The sequence below is a fragment of the Dreissena polymorpha genome, chromosome 1, assembly GCF_020536995.1.
Source record: "Dreissena polymorpha isolate Duluth1 chromosome 1, UMN_Dpol_1.0, whole genome shotgun sequence".
In the NCBI taxonomy this organism is placed as follows: Eukaryota; Metazoa; Mollusca; class Bivalvia; order Myida; family Dreissenidae; genus Dreissena; species Dreissena polymorpha.
Window position 1 is genome coordinate 173678250 of NC_068355.1, and position 16640 is coordinate 173694889.

At 35.3% G+C, this 16640-nt stretch overlaps 2 protein-coding genes across 20 annotated transcripts in view; one reads left to right on the forward strand and one right to left on the reverse strand.

The window, feature by feature from the left end:
* The window catches only part of LOC127861814 (uncharacterized), a 66645-nt gene extending 63134 nt beyond the window's left edge, over nt 1–3511 (forward strand). For all 16 annotated transcript variants that reach the window (XM_052400502.1, XM_052400518.1, XM_052400495.1 and 13 more), the window contains one exon: nt 1384–3511. In XM_052400502.1, coding sequence (XP_052256462.1) covers nt 1384–1519 — 136 coding nt within the window. In that variant the 3' untranslated portion in view covers nt 1520–3511. The remainder of the gene's footprint in view (nt 1–1383) is intronic.
* Nucleotides 3512–5780: 2269 nt separating this feature from the next.
* Nucleotides 5781–16640, reverse strand: part of LOC127861904 (golgin subfamily A member 6-like protein 22) — a 146943-nt gene continuing 136083 nt past the window's right edge. For all 4 annotated transcript variants that reach the window (XM_052400644.1, XM_052400652.1, XM_052400638.1 and 1 more), the window contains 6 exons: nt 14990–15073; nt 13791–13849; nt 11307–11415; nt 10071–10238; nt 8972–9160; nt 5781–8682 (listed from right to left, as the gene is read on the reverse strand). In XM_052400644.1, the coding sequence (XP_052256604.1) occupies nt 8602–8682; nt 8972–9160; nt 10071–10238; nt 11307–11415; nt 13791–13849; nt 14990–15073 (690 nt within the window). In that variant the 3' untranslated portion in view covers nt 5781–8601. The remainder of the gene's footprint in view (nt 8683–8971; nt 9161–10070; nt 10239–11306; nt 11416–13790; nt 13850–14989; nt 15074–16640) is intronic.

Sequence of the window (16640 nt, forward strand, 5' to 3'; positions counted from 1 at the left end):
AGTTGTTGGTGTGCATAAAATTGCTTGCCTTTGGGAGTTTTGCAAGAAATAAAACTTGAATAACTTTGAAATGGAGTGTGGATTTATGTTGGATAATATAACATTTGTTTTGTATGTGTATTTGATATTGTTTTTCTGTTAAGGAAATAGTATGGTTTGCTATAGTAAATGTTATTTTTATTTAACATAGACAACAAATATTCTTGTTTCTTGTTTTAATATGTGAACTGTTTTTATTGCTGTACATTTTGTGTGTGCAATTTGCCAGTTTAAATGTGTTATGATTCATCATTGAATAAAAGAATTGTTTGTGTTAGCAGTATTTTGCAAAATAGCAGTACTTTGATAAATGTGGCAGCCTTTTTTCTTTATTTCTTCATCATGTTTTTGTTTGTTTTTTCATTGACACAATATCCATCATTCATTATTGATTTTCCTATGTAAAGATCCGTTTTCTCACCAATCCATTCATCCATCGGTCTGTAAGTCCGTCCGCTCAACCATCTATCCAGCCGTAAGTCTGTTCATTTAGCCATCCATTCACCCATTCATCTATCAATCCACCTAACCAATCATCCATCTGTTCATCCATCTATCCACCTATCCATCCCTCAACCTATCTATATATCCATCCATCCACCTGTCCATCCACCTATTCTTCCATCCACCTATCCATACATCCACATGTCCATCCACCCACCTATTCATCCACCTAACCATCCATCCACCTCTCTATCCATCCTTCCACCTATCCATCCACCTATCCACCTATCCATCCACCTATCCATTCATCCACCAATCTATCTAACCATTCACCTATCATTCATCCACCCACCTTTCCATCAATCCACCCACCTATCTATCCATTCACCTATCCATCCAACCTATCTATCCATCCATCGATCCATCCACCCACCTATCCATCGATCCACCTACCTATCTATCCATCCATCCATCCATCCACCTATCCATTTACTTATCCATCCACCTATGCATCCATCCACCTATGCACCCACCCACCTATCCATCCATCCACCTATCAATGGATCCACCCACAAATCCATCCATCCACCTATCTATCCATCCATCCACCACCTATCTATCCATCCACCTATCCATCCACCCTCCTATCTTTCCATCCATCCACCTATCCATCGATCCACCCAACTATCTATCCATCCACCCACCTATCTATCCATCCATCCATCCATAGGTCCATCCATCCAACCACATTTCCAACCCCCTAGCTATCCATCAACCTATCCACGTATTCATCCAACCATCAAACCATCCATCCATCCATCCATACATCCATAGGTCCATCCATCCAACCACATGCATTTATAGTTTCTGTTCTTGCTGACATTGACATTCTATTTCCAGGACTGAAGATACACATGACATGCCAGAGTACCAAAGAGAGAAGATTGAATGTGCAGATTTCTGTGCATTAAACTGGAAAATACATGGAGTTAATGTGCCCAAAAACATGCTGAATGTTCTGAAGCAGATCACATAATAGCAACAGTCTTTTTCGATAAAATGTATATTTAAACACGGACTGCCTGATTAATGTAAGACCGTCTGTGACTTAACGCAATATTAAGCACAGTTAGAATTATAGAAACATTGTCTCAGTCAGTGTGACAGACTTTTTTTTTCAAAAACGCAATAAAATGACAGTTAGCAACTTGTGTCAGAAGTGTTATGATGTGACGCAATATTAAGGGAGCTTGATTAGATATGGAGAAGGCACTAAACAAGGAAGGACGTGCAGGTGATGTGGGTATTCCTTGTAGTAACAGTGTTTTTATCCTTTATCTTAATTTTATTTTATTTTTAGATCAATATGCCGTAGTTAATGTTGTTTGATTTTAAAAACTGTAAAAATCATGTTATAAATATTCCTTTGTACAAGAAACCATGCCATGCAAAGCCAAATATATATAGTTTTACATTACATACATAAGATTCAATTTGTTTAAGGGACTTGTTCCAAACAAAACTGAAATATTGGAAAAGTTAAAAATCATTAATTCAGGAAAGAAAAGCTTGCCGGGAGAATCAAACCTGGGAGCTCTAGAAACAAAAGCTTACTGTTACCACTAGGCCTTGCACGCTTTTGAATCAATTACATGAATAAAGCCATATGTTGGTAATACACGTTTTTGTTAAATCATAGATGAAAACTGTTATCAATGCCTTTTTGTTTTACTATTTGGATTGTTGATTTATAATGTTCAGACATATATTGCTAACATTTTTTGTTAGTTAGGAGTTTTATTTTGCTCGTTAAATATAATGCATACATTCTTTTTTTAAATCTAGATTTATGTCAATTTGTGTTGTGTTGATTTTTGTTTATTTTCTTTATTTGAAACATTTTGTTTTATTTGTCCATACTTTCAAAAACAGAAAAGGGATGGAATTAATAGAATATTATGTTAGTGCTGATAAACAAAACTGTACATGTGTAGAACAGCATTTCAAACAGTGGCCAAGGCATGCAGCTGAAGGGTTTTCAATTATGATACCGGTATATATATTTAATGTACAACTAAGTATTTTTGTATAGCCCACCAACACAAAATTGTTTTTGTTCACTATAGTATCATTTGCATGAGCAAATCTCTGAGAAAACCAGGCTTGATGACAAACTGTTCATGTGAAATGGGGTGGTTGTCTTTTTTTTAGCTCGGCTGTTTTGGGAGAAAACCCGAGATTTTGTCATAGCCAGCTCGTCGTCCTCCGTCCGCCGTAGCGTCGTGCTAAAACCTTAACATTGGCTCTAAAATCAAAGTGCTTCCACCTACAACTTTGAAACTTGATATGTAGATGCACCTTGATGAGCTCTACACGCCACACCCAATTTTGGGTCACTAGGTCAAAGGTCAAGGTCACTGTGACCTCTAAAAAAAAAAAATATTCTGACAAGCTTTTGCAGCCGAGCGTTGGCACCCGTTATGCGGTGCTCTTGTTTAGTTTTGATGCAACCCATTTTTATATGGTTTAGATACGCCTTTCAAAATGGAGAAAGAATACCATAAATAGGAACTTTATGATAATTTTAAAGTTAACATTTTTAAAGCAACTTACCATTAATGCCAAAAAACTATTAAAGCTGTTAAAATTATTTGAAAAATCTGCAATTACAAAATAAGTCCTGTAATATAGAAATAATTTCAGTCTTTAAAATTATCACCAAATGTATTATATTGGACATTATTTATTTAAAAACTATAACGGTGAAAATGTTTAACCAAGAGCTAACTGATGTTTTGATTTAAATGTATTTATAATGACTAAAGTAGTCTTTGTGACATGATTTTTGTTCTATCTTCAAATTTATCACATGTGAATTATGATAAAGAATACCATGTGTTTCTTTTCTGTGATATTTATTTTATGCTGTTGTTTTGAATCCATGCAAACTTGTGTTAGTTTATTTATGATATGCCTGTTTACATTGTTTTCTTACATAACATTAAACAATAAATGTGAATACCATTAATTGCTTATCATAGAAATCATTCATTTAAGATGGCCAAGTAGACATTATTTTGTATCTTCAATAAATTGAAAAACTTAAGCAGCTCAAACAAAGCTTGACCTGCTGTTAGCTCGAGCATGGATTGCTAAAAACTCAAGCACGGGCGTCAGTCCCTTGTCCTGTGTATACGCGAATGAAACTGTCCATAATTCTAAAAGGGTATTCATAACTCTATGTAAGGACTCTCAGACACAAGCAAATGGTTTGCACTTAGTGTTGGCCACGAACAGATTATTGGAATGCATTCTGAAAATATGTGGATTAGAAGAATGAGTGTACTTATCTATCTTGATTTATTATCTTCAATATTGGTATACAAATTAAAACATAACATACTGACAACTAAGCAATTGTATTGTATGATACTTATACTTAATAAGCTTGACTTTTGAGTAAATTCCCCTAACTTCACAATATGGAAATATTGATAACTCAAGAGCTTCAATAACTCGAGCATTTCTGTAATCGATATGCAACCTTTAGTAAAAGAAGTTTTACTGTAGTCAACTGGATGCTACCATGTTTGGTCGACATTTTGTAGACCAAAAAGTAAAGGGTACAGTTATTGATATATATTTGGATAAATAAGACTAAATGGTGTAAATTCACATGCTTAAAATGTCATCTTGGAACAGCCTGTAGAGTAAGTATCTTATACACGCCCCACATCTTATCTTATACACGCCCCACATCTTATCTTATACACGCCCCACATCTTATCTTATACACGCCCAACATCTTATCTTATACACGCCCCACATCTTATTTTATACACGACCAACATCTTATCTTATACACGCCCCACATCTTATTTTATACACGCCCCACATCTTATTTTATACACGCCCCACATCTTATCTTATACACGCCCCACATCTTATTTTATACACGCCCCACATCTTATCTTATACACGCCCCACATCTTATCTTATACACGCCCCACATCTTATTTTATACACGCCCCACATCTTATCTTATACATGCCCCACATCTTATTTTATACACGCCCCACATCTTATCTTATATACGCCCCACATCTTATTTTATACACGCCCCACATCTTATTTTATACACGCCCCACATCTTATCTTATACACGCCCCACATCTTATTTTATACATGCCCCACATCTTATTTTATACACGCCCCACATCTTATTTTATACACGCCCCACATCTTATTTTATACACGCCCCACATCTTATTTTATACATGCCCCACATCTTATTTTATACACGCCCCACATCTTATTTTATACACGCCCCACATCTTATTTTATACACGCCCCACATCACAAGAAAATGGTCCTTAGGACATATCCAAGCATTGTAACACCTGATATACATTTTCATCTGCTTACTCTTATGATGAATCATGATGTCTGCTGAGAGATCCCAAAACCTTGGGTAACTTTATTGGGGACTGGGTTGCACCTGACCAGACTGCCGAAATACACAGGCTGGTCTGGAGATAAGCTGGCAGCATATTACATTACATTTTCCAGCAGGACGCAACATATAATGCAGGAGGGCACTTGAAACTTCCTAAAAAAAAGAATATTTCTAGGGTCAGGACTTCAGGCACTTGTGCGGTACTAGACATGTATCCCTTTCATTCATACATGTATCTGGGAGACAGATGGGGTTTCCTCTGTGTTAACAAGTCTGTTTATCCCCAAATGCACAAGACTACAAATAGTTTTAAACATCTCAGCCAAAATAATCAAACAGCCAATTGCATCCATTCAAAACTTTTATAAGTCACAAAAGTAACATCAACTATTTAAAAAAAAGTTATTTTCCCCTCGAGGCAAAAAAGTCTTGAGATAAGTTCAATTTTTACTAAAGATCGGATGCAAACAATCAGACTTAATAGAGCAGGCTAAGGAAAAAGAAGACCACTTTCAAGAAATATCCTTCAATAATCCCTGATATGATATAGCTTATCATCGAAAATGGCCTCGGTAATCTGCAAACAAAGCTTTTCGAGAAGTTTGGTGCAGATTGAATGAAAACTGTAGCATTAGAGAACATAGATAATGGAATTTGACTGAAAAACCAACATTTACAAAGCAACTTACCAAGCAATCTTCAATGAGGTATATATTATTTGTGAAATTACCACAAAACTAATAGGGGATGCAAATATTTTCTAGTTCAAACAAATACTGTAAAATAAACGGCACTATATAAAAATATTTTGTCGCTCATTTTTTAAAGATAAAACTAAGCATTTTGTGTTAAATCACAGTTTATTATGTAAATCTTTTTACATTACAGGTGTACATTTTAAAATGCTTACATATATTAAAGATATAAATTTATTACACTATCTGTTTTGATATGATACTAACAAATAATGATCTGTCATACTAAATGCACAGACAAATGCTGGATGTAAAACCTGGTTAACTTTGTAAAATATAACTTTATCTGAATAAGAGGAACTGAAAGGCCCAAAGTCACTCACATGATATACAAGGAACTGACCTGTTCTGTGCAGCCCAAGATATCATTTAAACAAATGCTGTGACCAAGTTTCATGAAGAGTTAACTACAAATGTAACTTTTAGAGTTTTACTATAGCCATAGAATGATAACTTCCCCGCCCCCTGGCGGCCATGTTTTTCAACAGACCAGAAGCTTTTTTAAACTCATCCAAGATATCATTAAAACAAATGTTCTGACCAAGTTTCATGAAGATTGGACAAAAAATGTGACTTTTAAAGTATTAACAAGTTTTTACTTTAGCCATATCAGGTAAAATGCCCAACCCTCTAGTGGTCATGTTTTTCAACAGACTGGAATCATTTCCATTCTGACTGAGTTTCATAAAGATCAGACCATAAATGTGAACTCTAGGAGTGTTAACAAGGTTTTACTATAGCCATATAAGGAAAAATGCCATGTTTTTCAAGCAACTGGAACCATTTTCAAATTTGTCTAAGATATCAACGAGATAAATCTTCTGACAAAGTTTCATGATGATCTTTCCATAAATGTGGCCTCTAGTGTGTTAACAAGGTTTGACTATAACCATGTAAGGAAAAATGCCACAACCTCTGGCAGTCATGCTTTTCAACAGACCAGAACCATTTTCAAACTCATCCAAGTTATCATTAGAACAAATGTTCTGACCAACTTTCATATACATTAGACTTTAATTGTGACTTTAAGAGTGCCTCACCCCCTGACGGCCAACCAAATGGAACCATTTTCAAACTCGTCCAATATTTCATTGATAATGAAGATCGGACAATAAGTGTGGCCTCTAGAGTGTTAACAAGGCAAATGTTGACGCCCCACGACTCCCATTACAGACAACGGACAAAAGGCGATCACAAAAGCTCACCATGAGCACATCGTGCTCAGGTGAGTTAAAAAATAAAACAGGACGGATGTAGAGTAAAAATCACATCAAAATGTATAATATAATACTTAATAATAATTTGCTAATGTATTTATATTTCATCACACCACGAATAAAAACCTGTAAAAGCAGCCCTAAAAGATAAGAAAATCTTCCCACTAAATATTTAAAGTGTAAGTGACATGCATCTGATTTGATTCATTTCGGAAGAAAGCTAGTTAATTTATTTTGCCTTAAAGTGTACTTATTATTCAAAGTAAAATTGTACATATAAAAAAATATATATAATAAGAAGCATACAATTATATTTATGATTATATTTATGAAATCTGAAGTTTACATTACCAGTTAAAATGACACATAATATGGCAGAAAAATAGATGCAGGAAAACAACATCAATTTACATTATAGTTTATATTATTGTTTTCTTGAGTACATCATTTTTTTATTTTTGCTATAAGTGCAATTAAAGAAAATGTTTACAATACACCAGTATTTAAATGAAATGATAAAGTCTATAGAAGATTATAATGTTTACTTGCAATATATATGATTTAACAAATTTAACATTTTTATGAAAATAAAACGAGTTAATACATGTTTAACTAAATATAAGATACAAATCTTCACTCTGTAATCTACACAATATCACAGTACCTTGGATCTCAATGCAAATCAAATGGAAGGATTCATTTAATGTAAAAACAAACTCACAAGAATTAAACACTACCTATTACACTAAACAAAATATTTTAAAAATAGCACATTATAACATACATACATATTGTAAACTTTTAAAAAGGGTACAATAAATGTCTTAAATACTAAAAAAAATCCAAAACATAGTAAAACACTTAAAGTATAATACAATGCCATAAATGTAACTTATTATATAAAAAGTAATTGTCATTGTTTGTGAATAACGTTAATATCACATTTTGTAAATAGGTTTATTGGTTTAACTGTTGACCAAAAGGTTATCTCTAGACCACTCTTGCTCATACCATGCTTATTTTATTGAAATATTCATTTTATCACAGGTTAATATCACATACAAGTTTTTAAAATCAACTTAAATACTTCTGCTATGTTAACAATATAATTATTGTGTTTAATATATAAGAAATATTATATTCATAAACACAATCATGTCTTCACTTTTTTTCTTTGTTGTTGTACTTTTAAAGTAAACTCATAAATGTGCCACATTTATCTATAATAAAAAGTAAATGTAGCAAAGATAAAATTAAGTGATTGGCACAAAATATATTAATACATTGTAATAAATAAAATGTTTTAATACATACATATTTACCTACACATACCTACTAATTGGTATACAACTATAATTAACTTTGAATCAGTTGCATTTTATTGGGATCTCCAGGCTATCACAAACTGATGTATCTAAAACAAGTTACAGGATACTTTCTAGAAGAAGAAACAACAGACATGTGTGTTGTGAAGTTTAAAAAAGAGTTGGTATACAATTTTAAAATAAATTTATCATTCAATAAAACATAGATAACTTGATGATAGCTCTTTCTCCACACTGGATTAGACTGTCCCAAAACTTATAATTTTACTTCTTAAGGCTTTGTCATCAATTAAAGCTGGTTTATCTCATAGCTTAAAGTACGGCCAATAACTCGTCTCATTTGCAGCTATCTCTAGGGAGCTGGACTATCTCAGCGCTGATCTTGGCCTGGGGGATGTGGCCGACTGGTTCAGTTGAGTGTACGCCTTCTCTAGTTGTATCAGCTCCTGTGCATGGCAGCAGATCTAATTATTTACAGTTTTATATACTTATTCAAAATAAAAAGTGTTTTCAAAATTGTTGAATATTAAAATTAGTTTGTATCAAGTTTGAATCTTTAAATACCCCAAAAAGAGTTATTATTGATTCTGAATAGGCTCAATATAACAAGATGCTAACAAAAAACAAGTATTCAGGTATTTATACGAGGTCAAATATCAAAACAATCTTATTTAAGGACATTTAAAAATTTAAATAAATATTAAATAAATACGGTGTAACTGCAACACTACCTACCTTGGCCTGATTAGTAAGTGTGTTTTGAAGTTTGGACATTTCCGCCATTTTTCGCGACATGATGTCACGGTTGCGACGCTGGTGCTCTGTGAGAGCCTCAGTCTCGTAGTCGTGTTCCTTGGCACGCAGCTCCAGATTGCTGGCCAATCTCTGCATGTCACGAGTGGGCGATGGGGAACGCACTTTGTACTGAAAATACACATGAAAAAATCTGACTCTGCAAAAAAACTAGCATATTATTATTGGCTTATAACTTCTACATCCATTTAAAATAGGAGCCCAAAAACTCTCACATGAAATAAATAATTTTGCCAAATGCAACCACATTCATTTGGGTGACCAATACAATAGGCATCACATTCATAATGTAAACGATAAACACATCATTCATAACAATGGCTAACAGAAAGTTTGGACACTGAGCATCCACGCCATTTGCTATTTATCTTTTCTCAGACTGTCTAACAATATGTGCCTAGCTATGGGAAAACTGGACTTAATTTATGTGTCATCCTGTATGAACCTGTGCAGTGCACACAGACTAATCAGGGAAGACATTTTCAACATATACAGTATTTAAAGTTAAACAAAAGATGGGTTAAATCAAAATCAAACTGCACAAGCCAATCTGGGACGACACAAACTGCACAGGCCAATCTGGGACGACACAAACTGCACAGGCCAATCTGGGACGACACAAACTGCACAGGCCAATCTGGGACGACACAAACTGCACAGGCCAATCTGGGACGACACAAACTGCACAGGCCAATCTGGGACGACACAAAATGCACAAGCCAATCTGGGACGACACAAACTGCACAGGCCAATCTGGGACGACACAAACTGCACAAGCCGATCTGGGACGACACAAACTGCACAGGCCAATCTGGGACGACACAAACTGCACAGGCCAATCTGGGACGACACAAACTGCACAGGCCAATCTGGGACGAAACAAACTGCACAGGCCAATCTGGGACGACACAAACTGCACAGGCCAATCTGGGACGACACTTTACCCAAATGCATTAAGCCCAGTTTTTCCAGAACAGAGCTCATATATATGAGATTTTACTGACTTAATTGAGGCCCTTACCGCTCGGTGGTTGGGGAGATCATCCATTGCCATAAGGTCTGGGTTTGAGGAAGACGAGTTGAGTTTGGCACGCCGCAGTGTTGTGTTGTCTGACTGCAGTTGCTTCACCTTGGAATGGAGCTGTGATAGACGCTTGGCATAGTCCAAGTCTCCGCTAGCACCCTGGTTCTGCAAGATAAGTGCATAATATTATACTTATCATAAGTATTTTTGTGTTTGTGTCAAATGTCCAAAACCGGTTATTAAGAATAATTTCTTAACTATTTTTTCAACTTGCTGAAAAAAACTATTCGCCCCAGAGCAAGCCGGTATTTTATTGTGTGCATGAGGGCTCATGTGGTGTAACCAAATTTATGGGAGGCATATGCTCAATATTTAAGATTGTTCTATAAATTTAATTTATGTATTGATATTTATGCAATAATTTAGTTCTTTTAAACCAAACAAACATATTCTTAATGCATTGTTAAATAAGACAAGAGGTAAATACCATATGGTTGTTATTTATAGAACATTGGGACATGGATTCTATCTAGAACATCTTGACTACCAATTGATCCTTAATATGCAGCTGTTTGTGTTAATTGTTTTGATATTTATTACTCGTTAATAGAGTTGTGTTCTGAGAAAACAGGGCATAATCCATGTGCATTAAGTTTCATCCCAAATAAGCCTGTGCAGTCCGCACAGGCTAATCAGGGACGACACTTTCCGCCGAAATTGGATTTTTGCTAACAAGATACTTTATATAAACAAAAAATGTATTAAAGCAGAAAGTGTCATCATTAATTAGCCTGTGCAGACTGCACAGGCTAATCTGGGACGACACTTTACGCACTTGCATTATGCCCAGTTTTCTCATAACGTGACTCAATATCAAAACTAACATCGTCTTCTACATTTTTTGCAGGATAAGTTGGTCCCTATAAAGTGATGAGTTTAAAAAATATGTTTTGGTGACAGAAAAAAATAATTAGTTATTATTTTTGAGAAAAACTGGTTACTTAAACCAGCAGCCTTTCAATCTGTTTAAACCACGTATGCTTTGTGTTGACTGTTCCATGGAAGTGACCCTAGCTTTAATAATTTTTTAAGTTCAGAGCTGTATTATATGCTTTAACCGGTTTTTCAAAGACAATTTGTTTTTTGTCTTAAATAAAAGACTTGCAGACGGTAACAACAATTTCTTTCTTGCAAAGTCTCACAATTTCCTTATTGTAATAATTTAAGTCAAACCATTGCCAGTTTGCTGATTTCTCTTTCAAGACGTTCCAAATCCAGTTGCTGTTGATCAGAGACCAGACGGAGTTGTCTCTCGTTGGGATACGACTTGAACTGCTGGCGTCTGCAAACATGACATTGTTGCTATTGACACCATTTGTTAACAGAGATGTGTTTCTATTTGGGTATGACTTACACTGGAAATAACTAGAGTTTTCCATAGTAGGGTGGGACATTTACCTCCGCCCTTTTACTGTGAAGCAGGCTGTAATACTATTATAATAGCAATTTGAAGTTACAGAAAAAGGGGCATCACTATATCCATTTATTATATGAAACACTAACAGCACTTCAAATCATAATAATCATTATACTAGTATGCAAGTCTACAATATTGTATGATAAACAACAGCACCGCATAACGGGTGCCACGCTCGGCTGCGGTTGCAGTTGTGAATAAATGAAAGCATGTCAGAATTTTGTTTAATTTTTTTTAGAGGTAACAGTGACCTTGACCTTTGACCTAGTGACCCAAAAATGGGTGTGGCGAGTAGAACTCATCAAGGTGCATCTACATATGCAATTTCAAAGTTGTAGGTGGAAGCACTTCGATTTTAGAGCGTATGTTAAAGTTTGATATTAGAGGTCACAGTGACCTTGACCTTTGACGTAGTGACCCAAAAATGGGTGTGGCATGTAGAACTCATCAAGGTGCATCTACATATGAAGTTTCAAAGTTGTAGGTTGAAGCACTTTGATTTGAGAGCCAATGTTCAAAACCTTAACAAAATGTTAAGGTTTTAGCACGACCCGGACGGCGGACAGCGGACGGCGGACGAGGAGCTGGCTATGACAATACCTCGGGTTTTCTCCGAAAACAGTCGAGCTAAAAATGAAGGAGTACAATTAGTATCTATGGAAAGAAAGACAGATTTCCCATGGACAACAATATATGGACAGATTTCCACAGACGAGAATGTTTGGACAGATTTCCACACCTAAATATGTATGGACAGACAAACAGATTTCCATGGACAGATATGTATAGACAGAAATACCGAATTCCATCAACAAGAATATATGGACAGAAATACAGATTTCAATGGATAGAATGTTTGAACAGAAATACATATTTGGAAGGAAAGGAATGTATGGACAGAAATACGAATTTTAATTGAAAAGAATGTATGGGCAGAAATACCAATTTCAAGAGCAAAAGAATGTATGGATCAAATACCTATTTCCATGGCCAAAAATTTATGGACAGAAATACCAACTTCAAAGGACAAGAATGTATGGACAGAAATACTGATTTCCATAGACAAGAATGTATAGACAGAAATACCAAGTTCAATTGACAAAAATGTAACGACAGAAATACCAATATCCATGGACAAGAATGTATGGAGAGAAATACCAATTTCAATGGACAAGAATGTATGGACAAAAATAAACAATTTCCACAGACTAAAATGTATGGAGAGAAATACCAATTTCAAAAGACAAGAATGTATAGACAGAAATACCAATTTAAATGTATAGAAAACAAGGGACAAAATTGTCACAAAACCAGGTTTTCATTGTGAAAAAAAAATCTGATAAAGGGAGAAAACTCAAACTGAACTTTTGAAATGAACACACAAAATTAACCCCCTTTGTAACGTTTTTTTTTTTAAAAATCTATTTTTAGTCGTAGGCGACCTTGACATTGGAGATATTGATGTGATTCTTTCGTGCGACACACCGTCCCATGATGGTGAACAAATGTGCCAAATGATTTTAAAATCACACAATGAATGACATAGTTATGGCCAGGACAAGCTCATTTATGGCCATTTTTGACCTTTGAACTCAAAGTGTGACCTTGACCTTGGACATATCGACGTAATTATTTCGCGCGACACACCGTCCAATGATGGTGAACAAATGTGCCAAATGATTTTTAAATCTGACAATGAACGACATAGTTATGGCCCGGACAAGCTTGTTCCGCCCGCCCGCCAGCCCGCCCGCATTCGCCAATGTAATAACCAGTTTTTTCATTCGGAAAACCTGGTTAAAAAACAATATCTATAGACAAAAATGTATTGACAGAAATACCAATTTCAATGGATAAGAATGCATGGACAGAAATACTTATTTCCATGGACAAGAATGTATGGAGATAAATACCAAGTTCAATGGATAAGCATGTATGTCTAGATAGACAGATTTCCATGGACAATTAGCTATGGATAGACGGAGAGTTTTCCATTGTGAATCCAGTCAAATACCCCTGTATTTTGGAAATAGAAATAGAAAATACCTTTAAATTAAATAAAGACACAATAATAAATATCATATTAAATAGCCTTGCATGCATTAAGGCTTACACAATTCTGGTAAAGACTTTTACCAGGTAACCTATATTTCATTTATAGGAGAAATATCAACAAAGTGACATTAAAAGAAATATTCTGTGAAATATACAACCCTTTAGTATTTTCAATGTTTACTCACGCTGCTATATCATTGTCTGGTGTATACACAGGGCTGCGGTGCTCACTTGTGGCCAAACCCTGCAAACACAGACTGTGTTTGTATGGTAATTCAAATAACAAGAGAAACAAGGGCTGTTTGTAAAACATGCATGCCCCCCATATGGGCTCTAAGTTGTAGTGACAGCCATTTTGTAAATATGTTTTTTGTCACTGTGACCTTGACCTTTGACCTAGTGACCTGAAAATCAATAGGGGTCATCTGCGAGTCATGATCAATGTACCTATGAAGTTTCATGATCCTAGCCATAAGCTTTCCTGAGTTATCATCAGGAAACCATTTTACTATTTCGGGTCACTGTGACCTTGACCTTTGACCTAGTGACCTGAAAATCAATAGGGGTCATCTGCCAGTCATGATCAATGTACCTATCAAGTTTCATGATCCTAGGCATAAGAGTTCTTGAGTTATCATCAGGAAACCATTTTACTATTTCAGGTCACCGTGACCTTGACCTTTGACCTAGTGACCTGAAAATCAAGAGGGGTCATCTGCCAGTCATGATCAATCTACCTATCAAGTTTCATGATCCTAGGCATAAGAGTTCTTGAATAATCATCCGGAAACCATTTTACTATTTCGGGTCACCGTGACCTTGACCTTTGACCTAGTGACCTGAAAATCAATAGGGGTCATCTGCTAGTCATGATCAATCTACCTATGAAGTTTCATGATCCTAGGCATAAGCATTCTTGAATTATCATCCGGAAACCATTTTACTATTTCGGGTCACAGTGACCTTGACCTTTGACCTAGTGACCTCAAAATCAATAGGGGTCATCTGTGAGTCATGATCAATGTACCTATGAAGTTTCATGATCCTAGGCCTAAGCGTTCTTGAGTTATCGTCTGACAACCACCTGGTGGACGGACCGACCGACCGACAGACCGACCGACAGACCGACATGAGCAAAGCAATATACCCCCTCTTCTTCGAAGTGGGGCATAATAATTATTTTAGTACAAACACAAACAATTATTAATGACACTACCCTAGAACATAATTTATGCATAAAGGAGAAAACACAAACTTAAAACAAACTAATTATTACATTGGACAAGTCATTTCATGTACTGCTCTTTTAGCACTTGCTCTTGTATTTTGTTTATCAATACAAGCCCAAAGATGATTTTTTATGTTGTTATGTAGCTCTACTTACCCGTACAAGACGCTCTTTCAGTCGCATCATTTCTTCTTCTTTTTCCCGTTCTAACTGACGCTTCAGAGTGGATAAAGCTTCATCCTGAATCAATATGTCATAAAGAGACTTTGAAATAATCCTGTAACACATATTTCAATATTTGTGAGTAACTAGCATTTTTAGAAGAATGAAAATGTATAAGTGAGCTCTACTGGTAGTATTGATAGAAAGTGGTGCACTAGTACTTGACTAGATTTTATATTACTTTAAATAGACTGAAATTGTTTTGCCAAACATAAATTCATCATATCATTTATACTGAAAAAGGTAAAAATGTCAAAATATATTTTTTTATTTTGAAAATAAAATAATATGAAAATGTAAACAAATCTGTCATGTACAAACACATTTAAAGTTTAGAAAAAAAATTAAACTTGTTTTGAACACCAAAAGACAATTGAATGGTTATAAATCAAAAAATTAGAAACCTAAAAGAGAATGTAAGCACAATTAAAAAACAATGTTTTCTAAAACTAAGTTAGTTGAGGAAAACACAGCATGAAATAAGTAGATCTGTCATTGGCCTGCCTGAAATAAGTAGATCTGTCATTGTCATGCATGGAATAAGTAGATCTGTCATTGTCCTGCCTGAAATAAGTAGATCGGACATTGTACTGCCTGAAATAAGTAGATCTGTCATTGTCCTGCTTGAAATAAGTAGATCTGTCACTGTCCTGCTTAAAATAACTAGATATGTCAGTGTCCTACTTGTAATAACTATATCTGTCACTGTCCTGCTTGAAATAAGTCGATCTGTTACTGTTCTGCTTGAAATAAGTAGATCTGTCACTGTCCTGATTAAAATAACTAGATATGTCAGTGTCCTACTAGTAATAACTATATATGTCACTGTCCTGCTTGCAATAAGTCGATCTGTTACTGTCCTGCTTGAAATAAGTAGATCTGTCACTGTCCTGCTTAAAATAACTAGATATGTCACTGTCCTGCTTAAAATTACAAGATCTGTCAATGTCCTGCTTGAAATACGTAGATCTGTCACTGTCCTGCTTGAAATAAGTAGATCTGTCATTGTCCTGCTTGAAATAAGATCTGTCACTGTCCTGCTTTAAATAACTAGATCTGTCAGTGTCATACTTGTAATAACTATATCTGTCACTGTTCTGCTTGCAATAAGTCGATCTGTTACTGTCCTGCTTGAAATAAGTAGATCTATTACAGTCCTGCTTGAAATAAGTAGATCTGTCACTGTCCTGCTTAAAATAACTAGGTCTAAAACTGTCCTGCTTGAAATAAGTAGATCTATTACAGTCCTGCTTGAAATAAGTAGATCTGCCACAGTCCTGCTTGAAATAAGTAGATCTGTTACTGTCCTGCTTGAAATAACTAGATCTGTCACTGTTCTGCTTAAAATAACTAGATCTGTCAATGTCCTGCTTGAAATAACTAGATCTGTCACTGTCCTGCTTAAAATAACTAGGTCTAACACTGTCCTGCTTGAAATAAGTAGATATGTCACTGTCCTGCTTAAAATAACTAGATCTGTAAATGCCCTGCTTAAAATAATTAGATCTAACAATGTCCTGCTTGAAATAAGTAGATATTTCACTGTCCTGCTTAAAATAACTACCGGTAGATCTGTCACAGTCCT